This window comes from Hipposideros armiger, unplaced genomic scaffold (genome assembly GCF_001890085.2).
Source record: "Hipposideros armiger isolate ML-2016 unplaced genomic scaffold, ASM189008v1 scaffold_1, whole genome shotgun sequence".
Lineage (NCBI taxonomy): Eukaryota > Metazoa > Chordata > Mammalia > Chiroptera > Hipposideridae > Hipposideros > Hipposideros armiger.
This window is the reverse complement of record NW_017731351.1, coordinates 6,084,048-6,111,678: the sequence shown is the minus strand read 5'-3', so window position 1 is coordinate 6,111,678 and position 27,631 is coordinate 6,084,048. Positions and strand designations below refer to the sequence as shown.

The following is a 27,631-nucleotide window of genomic DNA, read 5'->3' as shown; positions in this document are numbered from 1 at the left end:
ATATGCTATGCCTTCACAAATCCACCACATAGCCCCAGGACACCTTGTTACTGTGTCCTCCCAGAGGAGATTAACTGTTAGCGTCCCAACAGGTCCCAATTTACCTTGAGACACTCCTCAGAGGGAGTCTTATCTGCCTCTGGTCATACCGAGGCACTCCCTCAGAGAGATTACTGCCTCTGGTCATACCGAGGCTTTTCTCTCATAACTAATGGGATTAGAGGCTAAATGGGGGGGGGGGACGGACAGACACGTGTTTATAGAATTCGGCTGTCAGGCAACAACTCAGCCCCTTGAACTCTGTCTCCTCACCTGCTAAACAGGGAGAACATATCCTAAGGGTCCTCACGAGGTTAAAATAAAGCCTGGCAGCAGTGGCCACGCTTCATTCAGGCCCTCAGCAAGTAGGGCCGTTCTCTCTTAACAACAACAACAACGTTTCATATTTTATGTGTGTTTATGCATTCCTCTGGTAGAAGCTTATTTGAATTTTGGTAATATTCCTGTTATTTTGTGAAATATTCGTGGTTACCCCAGTACCAGAGACATCTGGGAAATCTGGTAGAATCCCTGACCTTGCTAGAGGAGAGATTTTTACTAAATTTGGATCCGTAATGGTCTTGCCCATCCATAAGGATATGCAGGCTAGAGATGGATACGGTCTGTTGGGGAGAGGGGTGCCTGCCTGACAGATCTTCCTGATGAACTTGGGTGCTGTGATGCCATCCATAGGCAGAGTCACAGCCTCCCTTCCTCCCTCGTCCCACACGTTAGTCCACTGCAGGCCTGCAGGAGAGCAACAAAATTAAATGGATGTATGTAGCGTGATTACCTCTCTAATAAATGCGTCTTATAAGGGATCATATCTTTGTTCAGTATTGTAGCTGGGTAAGTAAGCAGTAATTATGCAGTATGATATCTCATAAAACAGTGACTTTTCCCGTTTTGTAATTCTGAATTATAATGATAGTTATATTTGCGATGTGGGGATTTTTCCTACTGCATAAATATTACGACTATTACATAAGAGATGGAATTTTTTTGTTGTTGTCAGTGCATTGGGTACCTTAATATTACATTTGCTGTTCATTTGAAATGACTAGAGCTGAATGGTTTGTTTCAGAAAAACAGGTGGTATTTTTTATTCTGTTTAAGCTCTAAGTGATTTATACCATTTACTTCGCTAGTGGAAAATTTTCTAAGTTGTCTTGCCAAGGCTATAAAAGTATAAAACTTGAGGAAAGATTTTCCTCTAATTAAAACAATCAAAAAATAAAATCAGTCTGTCTAAATAAAAATTATTTCTAGGAGTTATTCTTGATTCCTTTTTTTCCTTACTTTTCCTTTTTCAAATCCTGCCAGCTCTATTTTCAAATTTATTTAGAATTTGAACTTTTAAAAAAATAAAATAATGTTTAAACTTTTTTCATTGCTCTTGTCTGGACTGTAGTGACCTCCTTTCCTTGTCACTCTGTCCCACCTCCCACCTGTCTTTTTTTTTTTTTTTTACCCAATGAGGATAGTAACCCCACCTTCAGAGGGGTGATCCTGGGTCCACTGCAATACTGGTTAAGTGGGGGACCACTGTTCTAAGAGCAAGGCCATAAAATAGTGGTTCTTAATCACGAGGTGCCCCCACCCCTCCTTATTCTTTACACCGGCTAAGCTGCAGGCCCGTTTGAATGAGGGTTTGGAGATGAGAGTCCTGGTTAGAGAGCAGGATTTGGGAGTTGTCAGCAGTTAGATGGTGACTGGGTCACTGGAATGAATGAAGTCCCTGAGAGTGGGTAGAGTTCAGTCATTCGTTCATTGACTGAGCCGGGCACTGCGCGGGGTGCTGGGGCTACCGGAGCCCTCCTGAAAGCCCAGTGCTGCCAGGTACCAGGGAACTGGCAGTGTGCTGGCTGTTGGGGAGTCATCAGGGGCTTTAGAGTGCTAAGGAGGACAGAAGCAGGCCTGGGGAACACCACCATTGACAGGGTCAGTTGTTAGAAAAGGAAGGGAAGAGAACCCAAGGGAAGAGGTGCTGCAGCTGGAACGAGGGGAGATGCCAGGCAGGAGGTGATAGAAAAGGTGTGGTATTGGCTGCCGTTGGCTGAGTGCCTGCAGGCACTGATGTGTTTCTTCCTCACGGCCCCCTCACAGGGTTGTCCTAGTTTTATAGGTGAGCAAACTTAGGTCAGAGCAGTTACAGAACTTGCCCGAGGTCATGAATGGTGGGGCCCAGATGGCCAGCATGAGAGACCATGGTGACATCAGATGCTTAGTGTGCTGCCTGGAAGGCAGATCCCGGGCCCTGAGAGCGGTTCTGCTGGAGTCCCGTGCCAGCTGCTAGACTGCAGGAAACCGCGGGAGGATGGGAAGTCGTGGAAACAGTGACTTTCAGTTACTTTTTCGGTTTTAATGGCGTGTTGTTAGAGTTTCTGTGCCTTCTGTGAAGGGATAAATAGAGTTGGCCCTCCTTCTCCCTTTGCCCCATCTGTGCCTTCTCCCTCTCCCCCCAGGTCAAAACCAGATCAGACTGTATTCCTTCATTAATTATGGTTTCCCAGTGCCTCTCCGCTTCCCCGGGCCTGGCTCCAGGTCACCAAGCTACAGCTCTTCATCCTCTTTCAGCATAAAAACTGCTCTATCCAACAATCCTTTTTTATAATTCAGCATTTTAATAACGTTGGCAAACCAGATAAGTAAATAATTTGATACTAAACATTTGAAACCGAAAGCTGTATTTTTAGGAAATTTTGTTGAAGCCCAGGGTTGGCGGAGTGAATTAAGCCTGATGTTATAGAACTGAAGACCCTCGGAAGTCATGCAGCGCCTTTCTTTATTCCCAGGTGAGGACAGCCCTTCTCGGCCCGCTCGAGCTGGCAGTGAGGCCGGGGTGCCTCCCAGCCGCCGTCACCTTTCCAGTGATGGGGCTGTGAGCCTGCTCCTGTGAGTGCTGTCAGTACACCCGGCGCTTGCAAAAACGCAGGAGCCCCAGTGCCCTCTTCGCGGGTGTTCTATTTGATTTCTTTTCTGTTCATGAGCAGTGAGAAATGGAACTCTCCCAGTGACGCATCACGTGATACTCGTCGCCTTGTCTGTTCTTAACACTGAGTCGAGGGGCAGTCAAGACTCCAGATAAAAACAGAAATTTCTTGCGTTCTGATAGTTTGAGGAAAGTACACTTTGAAAAGGGAGACTTTGATTTAGTTATACTTGCTTTCAGTCTGCATGTGCCTGGGTGTATAATTAGGAAATTTTACGCTCAACTCTTACAATTCAAATCCGAGCTCCAGATGCTCGTGTTTCTTGTTACTTCTTCATAGAATTAAGTGTCTGTAGGGTATGTAGTAATTCTAAAAAGCATTATTCCTGGGATCAGTTGAAGTTCATTGTTAGTTTCTAATAAAGGAACCTAATTGCCATCTCAAAAATAACATCATTTAGCAAGCATGGAGTGTAAACTTGTAGGGTTCCACATGCATGGGGCTAGATGATGATTGTTGATCGAATCTGGAGCAGATGGTTTTGAAGAGCATGAATTTAGAGTAATTGCTCGTGTCCGGAAGTGATTCTATCTGGATAGGGATGTGGGACCCTCAGGGGACTGTCAGACCCTGGATAGTGATGTGGGGCCCGCGGGGGACTGTCAGACCCTGGAAAGAACTGTTGCCATTAGGGCTTGCCTGAGGCTCTTTGCCTTTTCCTCATTGCGTCTTGTTTTCTCAACTTTTGAGAGCATTGGAAAATAAAGTAATGAAAACAAAATGACAACATTTAGTTTTTAATGAGCTCCACCTGTTTTTTGTTTCAAAGTTGTGTTTCTTAAGATCATGGAAGTATTGCTTCTGTTTTTTGTTTACATTTAAAAAATTAACTCTAAACTTAGTAAGGAAAGGAAATGTCATAGATTGTTTGCCATAAGCTGAATCCCTTGATCATGTACATGTGTCCATTTGCTTCTCTAATTTACTTTTGGTTTATAAAAATATACGTATTTTAAAATTTTAATTGCTTGGCATAGATTTCTAGTATGTCCTTGTGAGGAATGGTTGATGTCCAATAATTTAAGCTTAGCATCGTGGGATTTTAAAGCTGAAAAAATAATTTATAGAGAAAATAGATTTTAATCTTTCCATTCAATAAAGGAGATTAACTGATAGCCAAAGACGCAGTTTTATGTAAAGTGGCACCTGAGCTAGTGGCAGATCTAGGACCATGGAGGACTGGTTGCGTCAATATGATGGCTTGAGGGATCTTTGATTTTTGGAAGCTCTGATATTTATTTAACATTTAATTCATAAATTCTGTGTTTCAACTTATATGCTGTTTTCAAGAAGAGCATTTGTGTGAAGGAGAGGGCCTCTGTATGGAGTCTGAGTCCCAGAGCCCCAGCCTGGAAAGAACCCGAAGGCCTGCGGCAGGCGCCCCGAGCTGGGTGCTTCCATGTTGCTCGGTGTCCCTTTCTGGCAGCCTGCCACACTTCATCTTCTCACACATCCACAGACAAATGCGCCGAGGTGCGTTTAGGTTCATTTGAAGCCCGTTCTTTTATATTTCTAAGAGTGAACTTGTTAAGGACCGGGGTTTTGTCTTGTTCTACGGGCCTCGTGGTCTCTGAAGTGTCACCTCATTCCTGTCCCCAGGCCTTTGTAAGTGCTGATCCCTCTGTCTGGACTACTCTGCTGCGTCTTTGGTCTTAATTCCCAAGTGACCAGTTGAACATCAGCTCGTTTTTCAGGGCTGAGTACTTGAGCTTGGACACACTTTTTGTCTTTCTCATTTGTTAAATAAAGGCATATCCTAAATGATTTCTGCAAGGGTTGTCTAATTCTAAACTGGCACTAATCCCACTAAACGGTTAGATGTCCCTAACGTGTGTTTTGTGCCACTTGGGTCTTTCCATGTCATAATACTTGTCATAAAACTATAGTTTGTAATAACTCATTATTCTGTGTCTTCTCTGGTAGACTGTTAGTCCAATGAGAGGTTTCTCTGCCTTCTTGCTGTTGTGTACCCTGGCTTGTAAGAGCCCACTGCATTTGTTGAGTAGATTAAATATGTCTAGGAGGTTCTCAGTGAATATTTTGAATGAATGAATGAATCAATGAGTGAATGAATAGATGAATTAATATTGAAGAAGAGTAACTTGTGGTCGATGAATATATCTTCTCAGTGGCTTCATGATATATTTTTTTTAGTAATTGTTTTGCTGTAATATGAATTGTAATTGTATAGGCAAGTGATACAGGTGCAGACTAGTGGCTCTCTTAGAACCGTTCTTCAGAAATACTTCCAAATTAACATGGGACGCTCTTATCTCCTCGAGTCCTCTTCTCCTATACTCACGCCCCCCACCCCCACCCATACCAAACAGATCCATTTGTATGAACGTGTCCTGGCAAACGAAAACTCTGAGGACTGTAAACCGTACACACAATCTGTATTTTGCACAGTAGCCTATTTTGCACACAAGTGAACTTAGCAAATACGCCCTGCAGTGATTCTGGGACTGATGGAGGCTTCTGTACAGATGGTCCGCAGAACTTTCTTTACAGGTTACCTTTCCTGTGTTGTCATGGTTTTAATGGTTCTGATAGTAAAGTGCTCTAAGTAAAAATTAATAACGCAGTTTTAGCAATAAAATATTAAGGGGTAAACTTCATTGTATATATTTGAATGCTTAGAATTGAGGTAAGAAACTATTTTAAACTTTAATTTCTGAAACTACTAGCTCTCAATGGTTTTTAAATCAGCTTCTATGTTGTGGCTTTGTTTATAATTTTTTTTCCTTTTCACTTTTTACATATTCTATTTTGTAATAAACTTCTTTCTGAAATATTACACGTATACAGAAAACTATATAAACTATAAGACCCATGCAGTTTTCCAAGTAAATACACTCCTGTACTACCAATCAGATCAACACACAGGGCTTCTAGTGCCCCGGAGCCGCCTTCAGACCCCCTCCCAGCCCCCGCTCCCCACCCCAAACCTCAGTTCTGGCTTCTCACACCACAGGTTAGTTTTGCCTGTTTTGTACTTTTGTCTTCTTTTACTCCTGTTATGGTTTGAGAACTTCCTCATTTTATTCTGTGTAGCAGTAGTGCATTTTTATTGCTGTATTCATTTGAATAAACATGAATGATGATGCTATGAATATTCTTGCACATACCTGTTGGTGTACAATGGACACGTTTCTGTTTGTTTTGTTATATATCTAGGAGTGGAATTGTTGGTTATAGAACATGTGTATTTTTGTTAGTAAATACTACCAAAGTTTTCTGTAGTGAGTGCATCAATTTCCTCTTCCACCATTAGTATGTCAAAATTTCAGTTCCTTCTCATTCTTTCCAACATTTGGTGTTCTTGTTTTTTTAACAGTATTTCATTGTGGTTTTATTTCTCTGATGACTTGAGTTAAGTACCTTTTTATATATATATTGACCATTTAGATATACTCCTTTGTGACATGCCCATTCAAATATGTATTCAATTTTTCTATTGCTTTTTTACGAAAATAATTGTTTTTGTGGGAGTTCTTAATATGATTTGGTTATAAAACCTTTGTTGGATACATATGTGTAAGTGTTTTTTATATATCTTCTACTCTGTGGTATGCATTTTTACTCTCATAGTGTCTTTTGAGGAACAGAAGTTTGTAATTGTATATAATGTATTTATTATAAGATGTATAAGTATAATGAATCCAATTTATCAATCTTTTCCTTTGTGGCTAGTGATTTTTGTAACCAGTTTAAGAAATCTACGTCAATTCCACTGTCGTGACTATTTTCTCTTATATTATTTTCTTTTATTGCAAAGATGCTTTATTGTCTTTCACTTTACCATCTGTAATGAATTCACTTTTTCTATGTAGGTACTCAGTTATACCAGCTCCAATTAATGAAATGACAATCCTTTCTTCCTTGCTCTGCAGAGTTACCTTGTCATAAATCAAGATTGGGTTTGTTGTGAATTCTCTGTTCTATTTCATTGACCTCTTTATTCTTGTACAAAATACTGAAATATCTTTATTTAATCACTTAGCCTTATTAAGAGCCTTAAAAAAGTGTAAATGCTTCCTTTTTTTCCCTTTTTCCTCATGGTTGTCTTGACTGTTTCAGCCCTTTGCATTTGTTTACAACTTTAAAAATCAGCTTGTTCAGTTCCAATCCCCCACCCCACCCCCCAAAGTGGATTTTGATTGGTATTGTTAAATTGTTCAATTGGGGTAGAATTAGAAAGTTAACATCTTGCAATCCATGAACAATGGTGGATCCCTTCATTTATTTTAGGTGTTTAATTTCTCTCAAACTTGTATAGTTTTATGTGAAGAAGTCTTACAAAAACATTTATTAGATTTATTCTTAGGTATTTACGGTTTTTAAAATTCAGTTATAAATAGCATAATTTCACTTTATAATTGATTTTTGTTGATTTCTAGAAAAAGTTAAAAAAAATTTTTTTTTAAGATTTTTATTGGGGAATTGGTGGATGGGAACAGCACTGGGGAATTGGGGGAAGGGGAACAGACAAGTTGCTGTCCTTTTGTTCTTCAGTCTAGTTGTGGAGGACATTGCTTCACTGGCCCAAGTTGGCACCATCATTGCGCTCTTCCCGGTCGAGGCAGATCAGTCGCCGGCTTCTGGATGGCCACTCACTGCGGCTGCTGGCCGCTCACTCTGGCTGCTGGCTGCACACGGTAGCCTATGGCAACCCACTGCAGCAGGGGCTGCAGCCATTGCAGGCAACTCACAGCAGCCCAGCTCCAGGTTGAGCTGTTGTTCAGCATCTCAGCTGTGGAGGGCAGTGTCACTGGTCTTCATATGTGGGATCCGAACCAGGGCCCTCTGGCGTCCCAAGCCAGCTCTTAACCAACGCACCACTCGGCCGGCCCTAGAAAAAGTAAATTTTCATGTATTGACTTTGTGTCTATCTACCTTATTAAAACTAAATTCACTCATTAATTTTAATAGTGTTTATGTAGATTGTCTTGTTTTCTGTGTATATAGTTGTGTTATAGTTTTCTGTGCACAGTGCAAATAATGACAATTTTATTTCATTCTTTTTAATCTTTACACTTTTATTTTTTTGTCTTATTGTATTGGTTAGGATCTCTAACATAGTATTTAATAGAAGTGATAACAACAGTTATCCTTATTCGTGATCCTAGGGAGAAAGTTTCTACTGTTTTACTGTTAAGAATTATCTTTGCTGTGTGGTTTTTGTTGTTTTTGTTTTTTTGTAGCTAATCTGATAAAGAAATTTCCATCATTCCTAGCTTTTTATAATTATTGATTTTCATGACATTTCTTTGTGTCTATTGAGATAATATTGTTTCCCTTTATTAATGTGGAGAATTATATTGATGATTTTTAAATGTTAAACCAACCTTATATCCCTGAAATATAGCCATCTTGTCATGATTTATAATTTTTATTTATATATTGATGTTTTTACTGATGTTTAGATTATTTGCATCAATGTTCATGATTGATTAGCCTGTAATTTTCTTTTCTTGTAATGACCTTTTAAGATTTGAGGAACAGGGTTATGCTGGCCCAATGAATCAAGTTAGGAATTGTTCTGGCTTCTTTTTTCTCTGGAAGAGCTTTTGTAAGCTCAATGTTATATTCGTCTTTTGTAATATTTGCTAGTGAAGCCATCTGTGCTTGGAATTTTCTCTGTGGGAAAGGTTTTAATTACAGAATTAGTTTATTTAATGGCTATTGGAATATTCAATTATATGCTTCTTTTGTTTGTGTATTAGTTTTGGTAAGCTATTTTTCCCTAGAAATTTGTTCATACAAAATTTCAAATTATTTCATGTAAGATTGCTCCTAATATCCTCTTACTATCTTTTCAATGTCTGTAGGCTCTGTAGTATCTTTTCATTTCTGGTACTGGTAATATCTATCTTTTCTCACATTTCCCTGATTTCGCCTTGCCAGAGATTTGTCTGTCTTATCAGCCGTTTTAGAGTATAAATCTTTGGCTTTATTGATTTTTTTCAAATTGTACATTTGTTTTCTATTTCATTAATTTCTGTTCTTATTTTCATTATTTCCCTTCTACTGTTTCTGTTTTTGGTATGTTCGTCATTTTATAAGATGAGCACCTCATTGACTCTCAGCCTTTTTGTTTCCTAATATGGGCATTGTACCTGTCACTATCCCTTAAAACTACAGTCTTAGTAGCAGCCCACAAATTTTCATGTAAAGTTTCATGATGTATTTCATATAAATATAGATGTTAACCTATCATTTAGATATGTTAAGCTGTGCTGTGTTCATCCCAGAATCAAGCTTTGTACTTTACTATTTAATTTTGGAAAACTCAAATCTTCTTTATTGTTTTGCCTTTTCTGTCTCCTCTGGGAATTACTGCTATTTTCTTACTATCCTCATAGATATGGAGTTTTTTCCCAGCCCTATGTTTTCTAGTTTGTATTTGGAAATGTAGAGGTTTTGCTATAAATACATACGTTAAAATAACGTATATGCTTTTTAAAACCACGTATTGCCTGCCCTTTCCAAAGCCCTTCCTCAAATGAAAAAAATGGTCTCCTTTATTGTCAGTCTTTATGCTTATGTGACATAAATGTGGTTGGAAAATTATTAGACCACTTCCTTTGTTTCAGTTTTCAGTACCTCTCTATTGGTAGGAATGAAGTATCTGGTCTAAAGTGGAAATATTGACAAGTATTGCCAGATAGCTATTCAGGACATGAAGAAGAAGAGTAGGAGTGTTCTGGTCTTTTGGGTACTTTAATTTATGTAAGGTTTTTTTAAAAACTGCTTAAATTCTTTCTGGCCACCAGCATACTGTTTACACTGCAGTACCATATTACTAAAGTTTTATTTAATTAGTTTTCTATGCTATTGCACCATTTAACTAAAAAGTATGTTGGGCAGTGAAGCAACCTAATTTAACATAAACTTTAGTTTTGTGTCAAGAGCTGTGAAGGGTCTGAGATTTTACCCTACTTACAAGCTAAGACATTTCCCAAGTGCTTGCAGAAGACACACTATTCCTGACTCAAAGGAAGCTATGACGTACGGCAGTGGAAGTAGCCAGAGCTGCAGCATTTGCACCCCTTCCCTGAGCCTCCATTTTCAGAATGACACACAGAGGCCTAGGTGACATTTGAGTCCATACAAAGAGGCATCGCAGGAGGAGAGCCCTGGACCTAGGGAACATGAATGTTTTGGAATGGACAGTAAGCAGATGTGCCCTTTGCTTTGAAGGGAGGTACTTTCTTTCTCTTGTGTGTACAGACATCCTTGAAAAGATCATCTGGAACAGGCAGGCAGTGCTTCCACTTCAAAGATGAGCAGAAATGTGAGAGAGAAGTTGTCTTTCAGCATTTTGGAAGGCAGGTCAGCATTTTGGAAGGCAGAAACACCAAATGGGTTTTTGTAAGATAAACCTAAATAAGTGACTTACAGATTTTAGATGGCAGAAGATGGTATAAGAAATTTTCCTGAGAAAATAGTGATTTTTTTTTTTTTAAGATTTTATTGGGGAATCGGAGAAGGGGGACAGACAAGTTGCTGTCCTTTTGTTCTTTAATCTAGTTGTGGAGGACATCGCTTCACTGGCCCATGTTGGTATCATTGCGCTCTTCCCAGGTGAGGCAGTCGCTCACCGGCTTGGATGGCGGCTCACAGCAGCTCACCAAAGCTCACGCCCGCTGCGGGCCAGCCCCACTGCAGCCTACGCCGTCGCCAGCGACTCAACAGCAGCCCAGCTCCAGGTCGAGCTGTTGTTCACCATCTTAGCTGTAGAGGGCACAGTGTCCCTGGCCCTCATGTGGAATTCGAACTGGGGCCCTCCTGCTCAGAGCTGGCGTCCTAAGCCAACTCTTAACCAACGCACCACTCAGCTGGGCCATATTTTTTATATATAGCGTCAATTTTCTCTTGTGTAGTTTTTTTTCCAGTTAGCCAACTATCTCAGAGACCTCCATGTATATGAGACACTGATAGTTTCCTGGGAAAGATTGCTATAGGTCTATTTTCTGTGTGTCTTTGTGCTATTCGCTGGTTTGGGGAGTTTGTGTCTGTCTGCTTTGCATCAATGCTTCTGTTTCTCTATAAAAGTTCAAATAAATGCAAGCAAGTAAAATGATGATTATGGTAAAAATTCACTGATGCATACAGAGCATTTTAGCCAAAAGACATTAAAAACTGATGGAGCTAGCTGGTGTCCCAAAGCAAGTTCAGATATACTGACTGGATTTCTAAGAGGTCTCTGAGACTAAAATTCTTCAGCGTGGAAGTTGATTGCATGCTGGCCCCAAAATGCACCTCATTAAAAAGACCATATGGCCAAGAGCACGTAGGGAGTGTGCTGCCCTTTGGACTAGAAGTCTTTGCCGCAGATCAGAGGCTTGAAATCTGACCACTTAGTTGTGGGGGGAGGAGGTTGGGACAGTCAGTTCTGTCAGTGTTTAAACTCCAAGCAAATAGCAAAAGCAGAGAACTTACTAGCATCTTTTACTTTCCATATCTGCATCGTCTCTCTAAGTTATATCGGATCTCTCTGTTTGACTTGGTGGACCACCTTTTTGGCTCCTGCAGTATTTTGCTGTTCTGATTCTACCTCTCTCTTTCCTGCTATTCATTCTCCTTTTAAACCACCATTTCTTCCTATGCTCTTCCGATGATGGGCTTTCCTGAGACTGAGCCTCCTGCCTCATTCTTCCATTCCTGACCCCTATCTACCTCCCTTTATGGGGCTGTTCCCTCCTATAATGTCAGATCTCATGTGTATGCACATGACACGGAAATTGGGTTCTCTCTTGAGTTCCAAAACCACATTTTGAAACTGCCAACTGAATATTTCCTGTAAGATGTTCTGCCAGTACCTTGCAAACTAGTAACTCTGTTTTGAATACATTAGCAAGACCAGAGGCAAAGGTATGCTATTATTTTGATATTTTACCCTTTTAAAAGAAATTGCCCAGATTACTTTAATGAACCTTTATGATCTTTTTGTGATATTGTTTTGTAAGTTTTATTTACAAATAGAATATCTGTCTTTTCATTAATCGTATCAGCTCGTCACATTTTCACTGCTCAGACTTAAGCATTGGGCATTTTGCCTTCATCTGTCACATTCTTCCATCTTCCTCCCCACCCTCCCACCCCCATACATACACACAAGCACAACACATTTTAAATGCTGTAGTATACATGAGGTTTGGGGTTTCGGTTCTTTTTATTTGTAATGTTTCAGTCTGTATTTACAGGTAGAGGATAAGTCTTGTGTTACCTTTCTCTTTGCAGGTCTCTATGCCTTGAAGAGAGTCCTGAAGAAGCAGCCTACCCTCCCTGACAGCAAGGTGTCTGGGCTGGTGAAGATCACCCTGAGTGATTTCTTGCAGGGGATGAGTGCCATCAGGCCCAGTGCCATGAGGGAAGTGGCAATTGATGTCCCAAATGTAAGTCACTTGTTTCCCCTTGCTAGCCACACTGGGGGAATTAAACTCTGAAAGAAACAGACTCTAGGAAAATTACCTTCCTAGGCGAAACTTTAAAAAAAGGTTTTTAAAGTTGACATTTTCATGGAGATAGTTGTAGATGCCATACAGTTGTAAGAAACAGTAGGAGACCCTGTGCATCCGTTACCAGTTTCCGCAGTGGTAGCATCATGCAGAACTAGAGCACAGGGTCACAAGCGGGCTATTTCTATTAATGTGATCACCAGTCTTACTCCGATTTCCTGGTATTACTTGTACTTGTTTATGTGCATGTGTACGAGGTATGATCAAACAATATGGTGAATGTGTAAATAAAAATGTATTACAGTAAAAGACACTGCCATGAATCCCCCTCAAAACAGTCCTCTTCCCTTCAAACACACATATCCCATCATTCTTGCCACTTTCTGAAGCAGTTCTGGAAGTCCTCTTTCGTGAGTGTCTTTAGTTGCTCTGTTGTGGCCGCCTCAGTGTCCTGAATCAATTCAAAACATTTACCTTTCATGGTCATTTTGACTTTGGGAAAGAGCCAGAAGTCGCACGGTGCCAGATCCAGTGAATAAGTTGGATGATGTTTTTATTTGACAGAAATCGCCATACCAGAAGCGATGTGTGACACAGAGCCTTTCCGTTGTGATCACAAAATACGGTAATGCTGCTGCCGAGTGTTATCCAACGGAAAGGCAGCGATATTCAATATAGGAAGCAGTGTGTCTAACCTTAGTAACCTTAGTGTGTGACAAGTTTCAACTTGTTTGGTGCAGTCAGTTGGGTGTGAGCTACAGTTGAGAGAAGATGTGTTTTAAAGTGTGCTGTAAATCATCCTCCATCATGACAACACTCCATGTCACACATCGCTTCCGGTATGTGGCAATTTCTGTCAAATAAAAACATAATGGTGTGTCCTCATCCACCTTATTCACTGGACCTGGCACCGTGCAACTTCTGGCTCTTCCCCAAAGTCAAAATGACTCAGGACATCAAGACAGCCATGACAGCGCAACTAAAGACACTCACAAAAGAGGACTTCCAGAACTGCTTCAGAAAGTGGCAAGAATGATGGAATAAGTGTGTTCAAAGCGAGGGGGAATATTTTGAGGGGGATTAATGGCAATGTGTCTTTTACTGTAATAATTATTTTTATTTAAACATTCACTGTATTGTTGATCACACCTTGTAGTCCTGTGCAGTTTTATTGCATGTAAAGGTTGTGTATCCATCGCCGGAATCGAGATGCTGAATGGTTCCATCACCACAATGGTCCCTTGCTTTGCCCTGGTATAACCACACCCACCTTGTTCCAGCACCCGTTTCTAAAATCCTGTGATTTCAGAAATGTTTTATAAATTCAATTACACATGTAACCATTTGAGATTAGTTTTTTTTTTCACTTAGCATAATTCCCTGGACATTTATCCAGAGTGTTATGTGTATCAATAGTTTGTCTTTCCTATTGTTTTCTATTCCCTGGTACGTACCGTAGTTTAACCATTCACCTGTTGCAGGATATGTGGGCTCTGTCCAGTTTGAGGGTGTTATGAATAAAACTGCTATAAGCATTCTTGTGCACGTTTTGTGTGAATGTAAGTTTTCATTGCTCCAGAATAAACGCCCAGGAATACAGTTGCTGGGTTGTGTACTATTTGCATGTTTAGTTTTATAGGCCAATTTCAGAACAAAAATCTTCTAGTTATGCTGCCTTCTAATATTAATGGTGCCTGATGTTTCTTTGGTTCTTTTACATACACTTTCTCATTAACAGACTTTGCAAAGTTCTCAGTCAAATCACAAGGCAACAGTAGCTGCTTTTTATGTGTGGATAACCTGCTGTGCCCGCCATGTCACAAGTGGGCCTGATATTCAGGAAAAAAATGGCCTGATAGTTGCCTTTGAATATATTAATATTTCTAGAAAATGAACTATGTCCTGCATTGTGTAGCAGTGAGGCTGGGCCATTGAGCTTGACCTGATTATAGGAGAATGTCTGTCTCATGTAGCTTGAGGGAAATTTATAGATTGCTCTGTCAGTTTTCAGAGCGCTCTGATGGCAGAAGGAAATTTTGTGAGTGCTCTTCCCTTTTGCCTCTATAATATCGTCCCATTTCATTTTCTCTTATGAGGCAGTCCTGTTGCTTCTGAGACACTCTTGTAAAATCTCTAGCAGTACAGTTATTTGAAAACTTAGAGCCTTGTTAGTCAGGCATAGTTTTGAACCCTTGGCCTCATTGTGTATAGACGTGTCAGTTTTCACAGTTCTCTTGGTCATTAAGGCTTTTTAATTGTTATAAGCTAGAAAAAGAAAGAGTCACAAAACATGGTAAGTCTGGAGTAGACCACGGAGTGCTATGATGAGAAGAAATCAGTGGAATTGTTTTCATTTTTGAAAGTGACTTGTTCCTTAAGTCATTCTATGGTTGGGGAGGCTGGTTAGCTCAGGTGGTTAGAGTGCAGGTTCATATCACCAAGGTTGCGGGTTCAATTCCCACATGGGCCAAGGAGCTGCACCCTCCACAACCAAATTGAAACAACTACTTGACTTGGAGCTGATGGGTCCTGGAAAAACACACTGTTCCCCAATAAAATTGCTTGAAAAAAAAAATATATATATATATATATTTTTTTTTATGGTCAAATAGGTTTGGGAAATGCTGATTTAAATAAAATCAACAGTGTCTCTTTATGCAGGACTTCTCAGAGTCTTTTAATGTGCAAATATGTATTATAAAGTGTCAAAAGAGAGCTGTTATGGAAATTGATTTTGTCATGGACCACATAGAGCAGAGACTTTTTGCATTTTGCAATGTGGTAAATTGCAAAAAACAACCATAAGTCTCCCTATCACTGTGTGTTTGCCCTTTTGCACTGCAATTTTATAGTTCCTATCATAAAAGAGATGAATTCAAATTTTCCACTCTTTGAATCTGCACTTGACCTTGTAACTTTGCTTTGGCCAATAGGATACGTCATGATGCAAGCCGGATTGACAGCACTTGGGGCTTGTCTTCTGGTTGCTCTTTGAAACCCTGCATTAACCATATTAAGAAATCTGTACTAGCTTCCTGCAGATGAGGGACCATGTGGAGCAGAGATGAGCCTTCTTAGATGAGACCCCTCAGTGCAGCCCTCCTGCCAGTTGGCAGGCATCTGACACCATACTAGACTATCCCACCCCAATTGAAGTTTGTCCAGACAAGAAGAATGACCCAGTAAACCCTCATAATTGTCAGAAATAATAAATGTCTGCTGTTTTGAACCACTGTACTTGGGTGTAGTTCACAAAAGCTAAGTGGTGCAGACACTTGTTAACTTCTTATAGAACACATTGTTTTGTAAATTTGGGTGGGGAAACGGTGTCCTAGAGATAGGAACATTCCCAAGGACTAGCTGCTAGCTTAGCTACTTCATGTGGTTTTGAATTCTTTTTGAAACATTTTCAAATTCACAACCTCATTTATAGTCCACCTTTGGGGTTTCTCAGAAGCTCTGAAGCAGAACATGCTAATTTAGTAAGAATCATTTGAGAAATGGAGTTATGGAGTAATGAATGATTGATGTTGGGTTAGAAACTTTTCATTTCTTTGGAATTTATGGTCTAAAATTTGGGCACATTGGTAGGACTATACTATTATTTGTAGTATTTATCTGTGTTTTGTTGGCTACTGTTGCCTTGGATAATGGGTCAGGGAGATACTTAGCCATCACATGTCACATGTGAAAATTTCAGGTGATAGGTTATAAACAGACTACACCATCTGAAAACACTTCCAGTGTTTAAAAAGTGTAGGAACTAGGGGAGCATATAGTAAGGCTTTAAACTTAAAAGTTGCTGCCAGTGGAGAATGTGTTTAAACAGTGGCTGTCAACTCTTGGAATTGCTGAACTGATTTATTCGTCATAGGAACTGGTACCACAACTGCATTTTTAATTGCTCTAATGAAAGCTTTTTTTTATTTTCTTTTGATACTGTATTTACAATCCATGGACTTGTGCCATTCTCCATTTGGCACTTGGTTATCTGGCCTCAGGCCATGGCGGACTGCAATGTTACTCATTAGCTCTAGGATGCTTAGCCCTGGGCAGAGTACTTGCTTATATAGCTTTTTTTTGCTCACTTCAGATTGTAAAAAATTCCCTGAGAAGTCAACCTTTCTATAATTGGATTCCTAAACTTCACCCTTCTGATTTCTGGCTAGTACATCTACAAAAACATCTCCAAATTATTTCTGCAGCAAATTTAATACTTATTTTGCTGTAGAAAACCTGTTTCAAGTAGCTAGTTAATTGTGAACATTTTTTTTAAATAGTAAATTGAGTATTCAACATATTTTGAGAAGATTTTAGTGTGTGAAATTAAAACCTTGAACTCACACTTGCCTAGTTATATTTAAGTTTGAAAGAAATGTCTTAAGATGGGAATGTTGCCTATTATAATATAATGCATTAATTTTGGGAGACTGTAATTGTTAGCCACTTACTTAAATTAATGTTTCCCTTTTTTGGACTTTCTGAAATGGTGATTATACCAGTTGGTGTATTAAAAGTTAAATGTATTTTACAAATGGTGATCAAAGTCAAATGTATTTCTTTACCACCAGAATCCTTATAATCTGAATATGATAATATGCATTATGAAGTTTCAACTTTTTACCAAAGAAAACAACTGTTAATATTTTGTTATCATTCCAATAGATTTTTATAGATTTTTTTTCTGTGCCTATGGATTTTTTTAAATATAGTTAATCTAAGGTTATAGTTTTATACTCTGCTTTTTTCACTTAAAATTATATAGTAAATGTTTTACTTTAAAATTTATTGGCCAACATCTTTTTAATGACTGCATAATAGACTTATGTGGATAAACTGTAATTGTTTTATCCTTTTACATCCTCAAATATTTAGGTTTTCTTCTATTTTCCTCTAAAATGGTTATAAACATATTTGTGTCCAAAGCTTTGCATTTATCATTCCTAGAAGTGGAATTACCACACTAAAATTTGTGATTTGTAAAGCTGACAAATATCAAGTTCTTTTTTTTTTTTTCAGAAAGATTGTTCTAATTTAAAACCATGTGATAAAAATTTTAAATTACCGAAAGCTTAATTAAAAATCTTATTTTCTCTTTAGTCCTGTTTTGACTTTCCACTAGTTTATTTTCTTGACTGAAAAGATCCTCTTTATTATGAGAAATTATACTGGATAATCTTCAGAAGAGGTTTTAAAAAGAAAATGAAAAATAACTATCAGTTATGTATTTTCTCCTTCCTATAAAAATGTTACATCTTTATATAAAGGATGTATCTGGATGATTTTTAAATGAATTTTTAAGTTTCATGAGAGGAGAGGTTCTTTTTATTTTTATCCTTAGTACTTAGCATGTGACTGGCACATAAGAAATGTCCAGTCAGTATTTGTTGAATGAATAAATAACTATAATTTTCATGGGGAAAACTATTAGGTGGTTTGTTTCAAATATATCTGAAAAAGAGTATGTCATCTTTCTTCTGTACCAAAGTACAACATAGTCCATTATTACGCACATGTAATATTCTTTTTTCATATTTTATAAAGTACCTGATGCCTTTGGATTACAGTTTTCAGAATTTGGACATTTGGTTCAAAATAAGCTAAAAGCCAATAAAAAGATAGGGCTCTACTGTCACATGAACCCATTGTTGTAAAGCGGACTATAACCAGCGCCTGCCGACTAAATGTCTGGCCCCAAACCCCTTTGTAAACTTGGGTCCAGGTTAAACTTGCCAGTAGTCAGCCAGCATCGTGTTAGGTGTGTACCAAATGTCATTAAACAAACATTCCTCATTTACTCCCATTTTAGAAAGTAGCAAACTTCTTAATTGTATGAATAATCAAAAGGCTGGCTGTTTCACTAATTACATATTCAAAATTACTGATGTATTTTCATTTGGCACCTTTTCAGATGAGACGAGAACATCAGAATGTGACAAGCCAGTAGAGTTTCATAAGATGAGCTCATTAGCATTACTTTTCTGGTGGAGAGATTTGAGTTAAATGGTTTAATTGACCATAATTACAGTTCATTCTTCATATACCCTAAGGATAATTAGGAGGAATTTATTTGAGTTCCTATACTTTAAAAACAATATTGTATTCTATATTTTCTTTATTTTTTACAAACTCAAAGGATTGAGGGTTTCTGTGATGCTTTCCTAAATAACAGATTGCTTTTTTTGGAATACATAGTACAACCTGTGGAAATTCTATTAATTCCACATTGGCTCTTGGCAGGGCTTTTAAATTCGGTTTCTTTTGATTTTGCTTCTTGTTGTCTAGACAGAAGAGTGTCTTCTATCACTCCCAAGATCCTAGCCTTCCCTGCCAGCTTCTCTTGTACATTTTTATAGTTTTTAAGTAATAACAATTGAATAGGAAAGCACATTTGGGAAAGTAGATTACTTTTAATCAGGAAATACTCTGTGCCAAAATCAAGATTGTAGTTGTAACCTTATTAAATATTTTAGAAGTTTAACTCTTTCATTCTACTTTTCTTTTTATACCTTACTTTTCTCAGGCTTCTATAGGCGGAGAAATGAGGAGATAACAAAATTAGTGGAAGAATCACCAATTTCTAGTCTCAGCTCTGATCCTGGTTAACTTTGGTGAAAGCAAACACTCTTCCTTTCAGATTACAAAGAGCAAACCCTTAATTTGCAGTTTCTGATGAGTATCTTCTTTTGAATTTGCACATAATGTTGAAGAGTTTATGAACAATGCTGCACTTGTATGTATAGTTGATCGGCACTCAATAAAACTTGAGTGTTTGCTTAAAACAGCCTTTCATTTGGAGTAAAAGAGATCCTTGGTGGGGGATGTGGTTCCTCTGTGGCACTGCACATCTTCACTTCCCCTTACACAGGTATGGAGTAACTGCACACCCACCTGTTGCCCTTTCGTCCTTCTGCCCCAATACTTCGTAGTTTTTCCAAAAGAAATGAGTAACCTGGCTTACAGGCCATGAGCATAACTACCTGTTGATCATCTCCAGGATGATCTCAGCTCTTTAATTTGGCATTCCTAACCTGCCTTGTGCCTCCTCCTGCCTTTCATCTTCCATGATGCTTTAGTTTTGTTGAGCCATTCCATATTTTTCAACATATTGGCCGCTCCACTGCCTGAAAAATGATATTCTGGCCTCTCGGGCACCAAAGTTCTTGTACCATGGTTCCTAGTGCACACGTACACAAAATCCACATGCCTTGTGGACTTTTTGTTTCATTCACCTTTGTATCCCCACTGCTGAGCAAGTAGTAACAACTAAAGGGACATTTGTTAAATGGCTGCAAGAATATTTTGGAAGCATTTGATTCATATTGGTTTTAATTTTTCAGAGATAGTTCTTACCTTTCCATATAAATTTTTTGCTTAGTAACAGCTTTACTGAGATATAATTTACATATCAATTCACTCATTTAAAGGGTCAATTTGGTGGTCTAGTATATATCAAAGAGTTATACAGCCATCCCTGCAGTCAATTTTAGAGCATTTTCTTCATCCCCAAAAAAACCCTGTACCCTTTACCCATCATCTCCCAACCTTCCAATCCCCCCAGCTCTAGGCAACTATGTCTGTAGATTTGCCTAGTCTAGACATTTTATATAAATGCAATCAAAATATGTGGTCCTTTGTGACTGGTTTCTGTTACTTAGCATAAAATTTCCAAGGTTCATTCATGTTGTATCATGCATGTATCAGTACTTCATTCCTTTTTATTGGCAAATAAAATAATATTCCATTGCATGGATATAGCACATTTGATTTATGCGTTCATTAGTTGACAGACATTTGGAATGCTTCTAATTTTTGGTTGTCATGAATAAAGCTGCTACAAACATTTGAACATTTGTGTATAAGTTTTTGTTTGAACACCTGTTTTCAGTGTTTTGGGGTACTTATCTAGTAGTGAAATCTCTGGGTCACTGGTAACTTTATGTTGAACCTTTACAGTTTTCCAAAGTGGCTGCACCATTTTACATTCCCACCAGCCATGTATGGAGAGTTTGTTTCTTTATGTCTTCATTAACACTTGTCATTATGTCCTCTTGATTATAGCTATCCTAGTAGGTGTGAAATGGTATCCATTGTGGTTTTGATTTGCATTTCCTTAGTGACTTTTCATCTGCTTGTTGGCCATTTATCTTTGGAGAAATGTCTATTCAGACAGATCCTTTGTCCATTTTTCACTGGGTTATTTGTCTTTTTATTATTGAGTTGTGGGAGTTCTTATATATTCTAGATAAAAGTCCTTTAGCAGATCTGTGATATCTGATACCAGATACATGATTGCAAATATTTTCTCCCATTCAGTAGGCTGCCTCTTGCATTTTCTTGATAGTGTCCTTGAAGCACCGAAGTTTTAATTTTGATGAAGTCCAGTGTATATTTTGTTTCTTGTTGTGTGTACTTTTGATGTCACATTTGAGAACCCATTGCTAATCCAAAGTCACAAAGATTTACCCTATATTTTAAGAGTTTATAGTTTTACTTTTTATATTTAGGCCTTTGATTAATTCTTTTATCCCTCAGTAGGGTCACCCCTGCGCTTCTGTGTGTAACCATAGCATTGTAGAAACTCCGGCTATAGCTTCGAGCCATGAGAATCGTATATTGGGGGGGGGGGAAGATTTTTGGATATGGTAAAATATATGTAACATAAAATGTACCATTTCAGCCATGTTTAAGTGTGTAACTTGGTGGCAGTAAAATTCACTTTGCTCTGCAACCTTCACCACTATCCATCTCCAAAACTTTTTCTGCTTCCCAAACTGAATCTGTGCCTGTTAATCAATAACCCTGTTCCCTTCCTCACCATTACATCTGATGTTAGTTTGCTGAGAGATTTTTGTAAAATTGTGAGTGGATATTGAATTCTTTTTCTGCATCTATTGAAATGATCGTATGGTTTTTCTTAGTCTGTCAATATGGTGAATTAGGTTGATTGATTTTCAGTGTTGAATCAGTTTATGTTCCTGGATGAATTCCACTTGACTGAGATAGTATCCTTTTATATATTGCTGGATTCTATTTGCTTATATTTTGTTGAAAAAAATTATATATACGTTTATGAGAGATACTGTTCTATAGTTACCATATGTTTTTGTTTTGTTTGGGGTATTGGGGTAATGTTGGCATTATAGAGTAGGTTGAAAAGTGTTCTCTCTTCATTTATTTGTTGGAAGAAATTGTGTAGAATTAGTACTATTTCTCCCTAAAATTTTCTCTATAGAAACCCTTTGGGCCTGGAATTTTCGTTATATGGAAGGCTTAAGTAAAATTTAATTTTTTAGTAAATATATGACTGTTCAGCTTATCTCTTTTTTTCCTTGAATGAGTTTTGGTAGTTTGTAGGAATTGGTCCATTTTACCTTAATTGTTGGAATTATGAACATAGACTTGTTCATAATATTCCCTTATTACCTTTTTACCATCTTCTGAATCAATAGTGATGTCCCGTCTTTTGTTTCTGATACTGGTAATTGTGTCTTCTCTCTTTTTCTCATAGACAGTCTGGCTGAAGGTCTATCAGTTTTCTAAGAAAATGTTTTGGTTTTGATTCTGTTGATTTCTGCTCTAATCTTTATTACTTCCTTCTGTTCGAGCTAGGCTTAATTTGCCCTTCTTACTTTAGTTTCTTAAGGTGGGAGCTGTGGTGCGTGGTTAGTGGTTTGACTGTAAGCATTCAATACATCAATAATTAAGCATTGCTTTTGCTGCACCCCACATACTTTATATGTTGTATTTTCATTTCCATTTAGTTCAAACTATTTAATTTTTCTTGAGATATCTTTAATTTATCATAGTCTACCTTTAAGTGGTAATATATCACATGGTTAGTATAAGAACCTTAGAGCAGTACATTTCCGTTTCTCCCCCCTTGTGCTATTACATACGTTTTCCTTTTCCAGATGCTGTAAACCCCACAGTATATTATCATCATTTTTGCTCTAAACATTTTTTCCTTTTGAAGAGCTTTAAGTAATAAGAAAAAAAGATCTTTATATTTACTCACGGTACGTACCATTTCCAGTTCTCTTTAGTCTTTTTAGTCTTTTGTGTAGATTCAAGTTTACATCTGGTATCGTTTTCCTTCTTCCTGAAGGGCTTTAACATTTCCTGCAATGCAGGTGTGCTGCTCATGAATTCTTTCTGTTTTTGTATGTCTGGAAAAGTCTATTTTTTGTTTTAGAAGTATATTTTCACTGGATAAAGAATTCCGGTTGACAGTGCACACCCCCACCCCACCCCCGGCAACCAAATTCTTTAATGATTTTGCTCCACTCTCTTCTTTCTTGCCTTATTTTTTATAAGAAATCTGCTGTCTTCTTTGTTTTCCATATGTGATCAATCTTTTTTTCCTCTGGTTGCTTTTAAGATTTTCTCTTTATCATTGGGTTTAAGCAATTTTATTATCATGTGCCCTTGTAGTTTTCTTCATGTTTCTTGTGCTGGTTCATTGATGATCCTATATATGTTGGTCTAGTGTTTTAATCAAATTTGAAAACAATTTTGGCCATTATTTCTTTAAACATTTAGTTTGTTTCTTGCCTCTCTCCCTCACTGGCATCTTAGTATAGACGTGCATCCATGTCTATATTCGATTGTCCCCAAGCTCAGTGACACTTGTTCCTTTTTTCTTCTTCTGTTTTCTCTCTCGCTTTGTTTTATTTTAGGTTGTCTCCATTGCTGTGCCTGCCAGTTCACTAACCCTTTCTCCTCCCTGAAATGTCTACTCTGCTGTTAGCCTAGGAGTTTGATGTTTATTCTTTTTATTTTCTCTATTTAATGTTTGCAGTATTTCCTTTATTTGAACATATAGAATACATTGTCTACCAATTCAAGTAGCATCTGTGTAATTTCTGGATCAGCTTCAATTTATTGGCCTTTCTTCTTATGGGTTGTATTTTCCTGCTTCTTTGCATGCCTGATATTGGAGTCCAGAAATTTTGTAATTTACCTTTTTGGGAGCTGGATAGTTTTTCTATTCATACAGATATTTTGGAGTTTTTCTGGGATGTGGCTAAGTTACTTGGAAACCGTTTGATCTTTTGGGCCTTCTCTTTAAATTTTCTTAGGTGGGACTATGCAGTGTTTTGTCTGGGTTAATTTTCCCCACTACTGAGGTGAGATCCTTTTTAATACTCTACCTGATGCCCTGTGAATTATGAGGCTCCACTTGGGCTGCGGGGAGCAGGCACTATTGCTTCTGTTCGTTTTAGGGTGTTTTTTTCTCCCTGGCCTCCCTCGTTTGGCTTTTCTCATGTGCATGCACTGATAACTGAATATTTGATGGATACCCTCTAAGATTTCAGGTCTCCCCTCCATTGCTGCAACCTGGGACCTTTCTCCAGGCAGTTAGTTGGGTGCAATCGTAGGGTTTACCTCGCTGGTTTCCCTTCCCTGATGGCCAGTGTCCTGAATACTTCATATATTTTGTCAGTTTTTTTAGGTTAGGTTTTTTGTTGTTGTTGTTGTTTTTAGACAGAAAGGTGAATCTTCACCTCTTTTACTCCTTGGCCAAAAACAAAGGTCCCTATTTGGGAATTTTTTAAAGTTCCATATTGATTGATTTATATCCAAGCCACAGGGTGGGATATGTTCCAATGCCCCATGTTAAAATTGCTATGTCAGAATTTCATGTACCTTTCAGAGAAATGCTTTGCAGTTTTTTTCCTATAAGTTTTTTTTTAAGTGTATTAAGAAGGACCTTTTTGGTTTTGACCCAGTAGAAAGACTAATGCTCTAAGGTAGAATGGGATATGATGTTGAAGTGGGAAAAGTGGGGTGCATTGATTCAACTTAATCTGAAAATTAGCAGATGCCTGAGAACACTGGAAGACCAAGAGAAATTGAAAGATCAGTTTAAAAGCCTGAGATGTTTTCCCTAATATCCAGGGCTGTAGATGAATAGTAGAGAATAGGTAGGGATATGAGTTCTAGAGAATTATTAATTGTTTGCAATTTTATTATCTTTCAGTCTTTGTTGGGGGTCCCCAAGACCACCCTCAGGCCTGAAGATTCACGAGGAGGGTTTACTGGACTCAGAAGCTGTTATCCTCATGTTTGTGATTTATTACAGTGAAAGGACACAGACCAAAACCAGCAAAGGGAAAAGGTGCATGGGGTGAAGTCCAGGAGGAATTGGGCACAAGCTCCTAGGTGCTCTGTCCCAGTGGAGTCACATGGAAACATGCTTGATTCCTCGCTGAAATGACGTGTGACAGTATGTGCCAGGTGTTACTGACCAGGGAGGCTCACCGGAGCCTTGGTGTTCAGGGTTTTATGGCAAGTCGGTCACGTAAGTAGGTAACCAGGACCTGCCTGCCTTAACCTCAGCTCCTCAGATCTGAGCTGTTCCTGGAGCAAGAACAGATGCTTATAAATTGCACCATCATGGTAAACGTCTCTGGTCACACTGGTATCTGGTCCCACTGGTGTGGTGTCACCTAAGGCCCTGGGATACAGAAACACTCTTATCAGGCACAGCATTGAAAAGGCCCAGAGATTACCTCCCGGAAACCTGCCAAGGCCACTTGTAAAGGCTGGCCTTTCTTTGGAATGGGTAGGGTTTGAGCATCCCAGGCCATCTGAATCAATCCTTTCTTGAACACTATTTATTAAATAACTCCATGCTTTATTTAGATTTCGTTAGTTTTCCCCCAATGTCCTTGGTTTCAGCATCCCATCGAGGCTGTCACATTACATTTAGTTACTGTGTCTCCTTAGGTTTTCTGGGCTGTGACAGTGTTTTTTATTCTTTTCTGGTTTTTAATGGCCTTGACATGGACAGTTTTGAGGTCTGCTGGTCAGGTCTTTAGTAGAACGCCCTTCTGTTTGAGTTTGGCCGATGTTGTATTACGGTTAGGCTGGGATTATGGATTTGGGGGAGGAAAAGCACAGAGGTGAGACCATTCTCATCACAGCTTAACAAGGCTATGATACTAATTTTGAACCTTTAATTATCGATTTTTTAAATCTTCAAGAATTTAGGCTGATGTGCTGCCTATGTGCAGAATTTGTTCGCAGTGGCTGTTCTTATCCATGTTGAACTAATATATACCCTTCCTCTTTTTAGTAGTGCCAGAATCTCTAATGTGCACAACTTCCAACTTTTCTGGAGACAGGGAAAGGCAGCCAGGAAGTAGAATACTAACTGGTCAAGTCACAGATGAGGGAGGCTAACGTAGGTCTGTTTTACCAGGTTAGCTAGAATCTGGAGTGAAACTTAGGTCCCCTAGTATGACTGCTGTTATTCTCATAATCTCTTCCTTCCCCAGGCTGAACTAAAAGCCAGTATTAGGTGCTCCACATGGTTCAACCTCATTCATTTCTCTTTAGTTGCCTAATTTCCTACTTAGCCTTCTTTCAAATCCCTGCTAAATGTCAGATCTTCTAGAACAAACTTTTGAGACAGTTAGCAAACTTTTGAGACGGATGTACCCAAAGAGCTGTATGTGGCTCGCGAGCCGCAAGTTGCCAGCCCCTGTTCTAGAAAGCTGTACTTGACCCTCTAGGACCCTCCAGGTCTGCTATGGGCTCTTGTAGTGGTATTTTTTTCCTAGTCTTTAAATTAAACAATTATTCGTGTATTTGTTTAACGTCTGCCTCTCCTTCCAGACTGTCAGCTCCACAATGTAGCAACCAAGCCAGTCTTGTTCATTCTTCATACCTCATTCTTTGTGCTCCCCCTGTATTCATAGAGCCTGGCTGAGCACTCACACATAACCACCTTTTGCAGTGAGATGAATACACATATAGCTAAGTGAATAAGGGAGTGAATGGATCGATATTTGACATTAAAACCTCGCAGCCACACCTATAGGAGTCTGACTCTTGACATCTGTAACACGTGAGGCCCCATACTCATCAGAAGTCTTAAAAGATAAAAGTCAGACAACTTTTACCCTAGGACAGTTCATTTTTGCTCAACAGCCTGCCACCCTAGGCTTGCTCAGAGACCTGACCTATTTCATTGAACTCAGCCTGTGCCTGTGATAAATGTCTAATCTCTCTAGGCAACTTCTCCAGCATTCTCCCGTGGCATCTTTCTCAAACCTCCATAGAATATGTTTTTAAAGCATGGGAACATAATTGTTGTCTTTTCACTATAGAGAGCTGAAGGCTTTCATTTATTTTTACTTACATCTAAGAACACATTTCGAACCCTTGCTGCTTCCTTCCTAATTTTGCTTTATCCATTAAAGAAGCATCTGGAAATCTATTGATTTTTCTTTTGGATCTTGGAGGTTGGGTTTGAGAAAACCCAACTTGTTTCTTTCTGCATTATGTAGTATCCTTAGTAATCTGGTCTGTTTATGGTTTCAGAACACAATAAATGTATGTTAAACATGTGAACTGTAAAAAGATAGTGTATGTGCCAGCACAGGATCTGGGCCAGGCACCAACCCACCTGCCCCTGCCTGGCTTCTTGTCCAAATGTTGGGACTTGTCAGCGGGAAAGAACAAAATGAAAAGTGTTCTTTGTCACAATGTTTTCTATAAAAATAACTTTCCAAAGAATTTTCGTCTTTGGCAGTGTAGCATATGGTACCAAGCAAACAAGAGGAGCTTGAGCCCCAGATGTATGAAGACACCCCAATCCCTCTGGAGCTGCTGAGCGCCCCCATAGTAACTTCCCAGGGTCTGCAGTCCAGTTCATGGTGTTTTACGTGGCCCTCTTTGGAACTTGTCCATAAGGTGGTTTTTTTCCACCTAGTCATCCGGTCTTTTGGCTTTATGGGTGTGTAATTTGAGTTGAGGTTTTTTGTTTGTTTGATTTGTTTTGTGTATTGCTGGATACTTGTCCAGAAAGTACTGTGAGGTGTTTGGGGGTGGGGGAGGCTTTCCTTTGGGAACTTGGTCTCACTGCTCTGTGCCCGACAGCTGTTCCTTCACTTCTAACTTTATTACAAATTCAAAGAGTTATAAAGCCATCTGTGAGCAGCTGTTCACTGTTTTCATTAGGACCCACTATTATCAGGAGTGATTTAGGGTAGATTGTAGGAATAATTTTCTGGCAGTTATGATGTAGTGTAACTTATTAAAAAGAGTTGTAGAGTTTAAAAAAATTTTAAGAGCATAAAATAGTATTTGTTGAAAGATGAGAGGAGTTGAAAGATGAAATACTGA

At 38.7% G+C, this 27,631-nt stretch overlaps 1 protein-coding gene across 3 annotated transcripts in view; it reads left to right on the top strand.

Annotated features, from left to right (window-relative positions):
- The window catches only part of AFG2A (AAA ATPase AFG2A), a 241,054-nt gene that overhangs the window by 22,522 nt on the left and 190,901 nt on the right, over positions 1–27,631 (top strand). For all 3 annotated transcript variants that reach the window (XM_019666169.1, XM_019666093.1, XM_019666239.1), the window contains one exon: positions 12,279–12,433. In XM_019666169.1, coding sequence (XP_019521714.1) covers positions 12,279–12,433 — 155 coding nt within the window. The remainder of the gene's footprint in view (positions 1–12,278; positions 12,434–27,631) is intronic.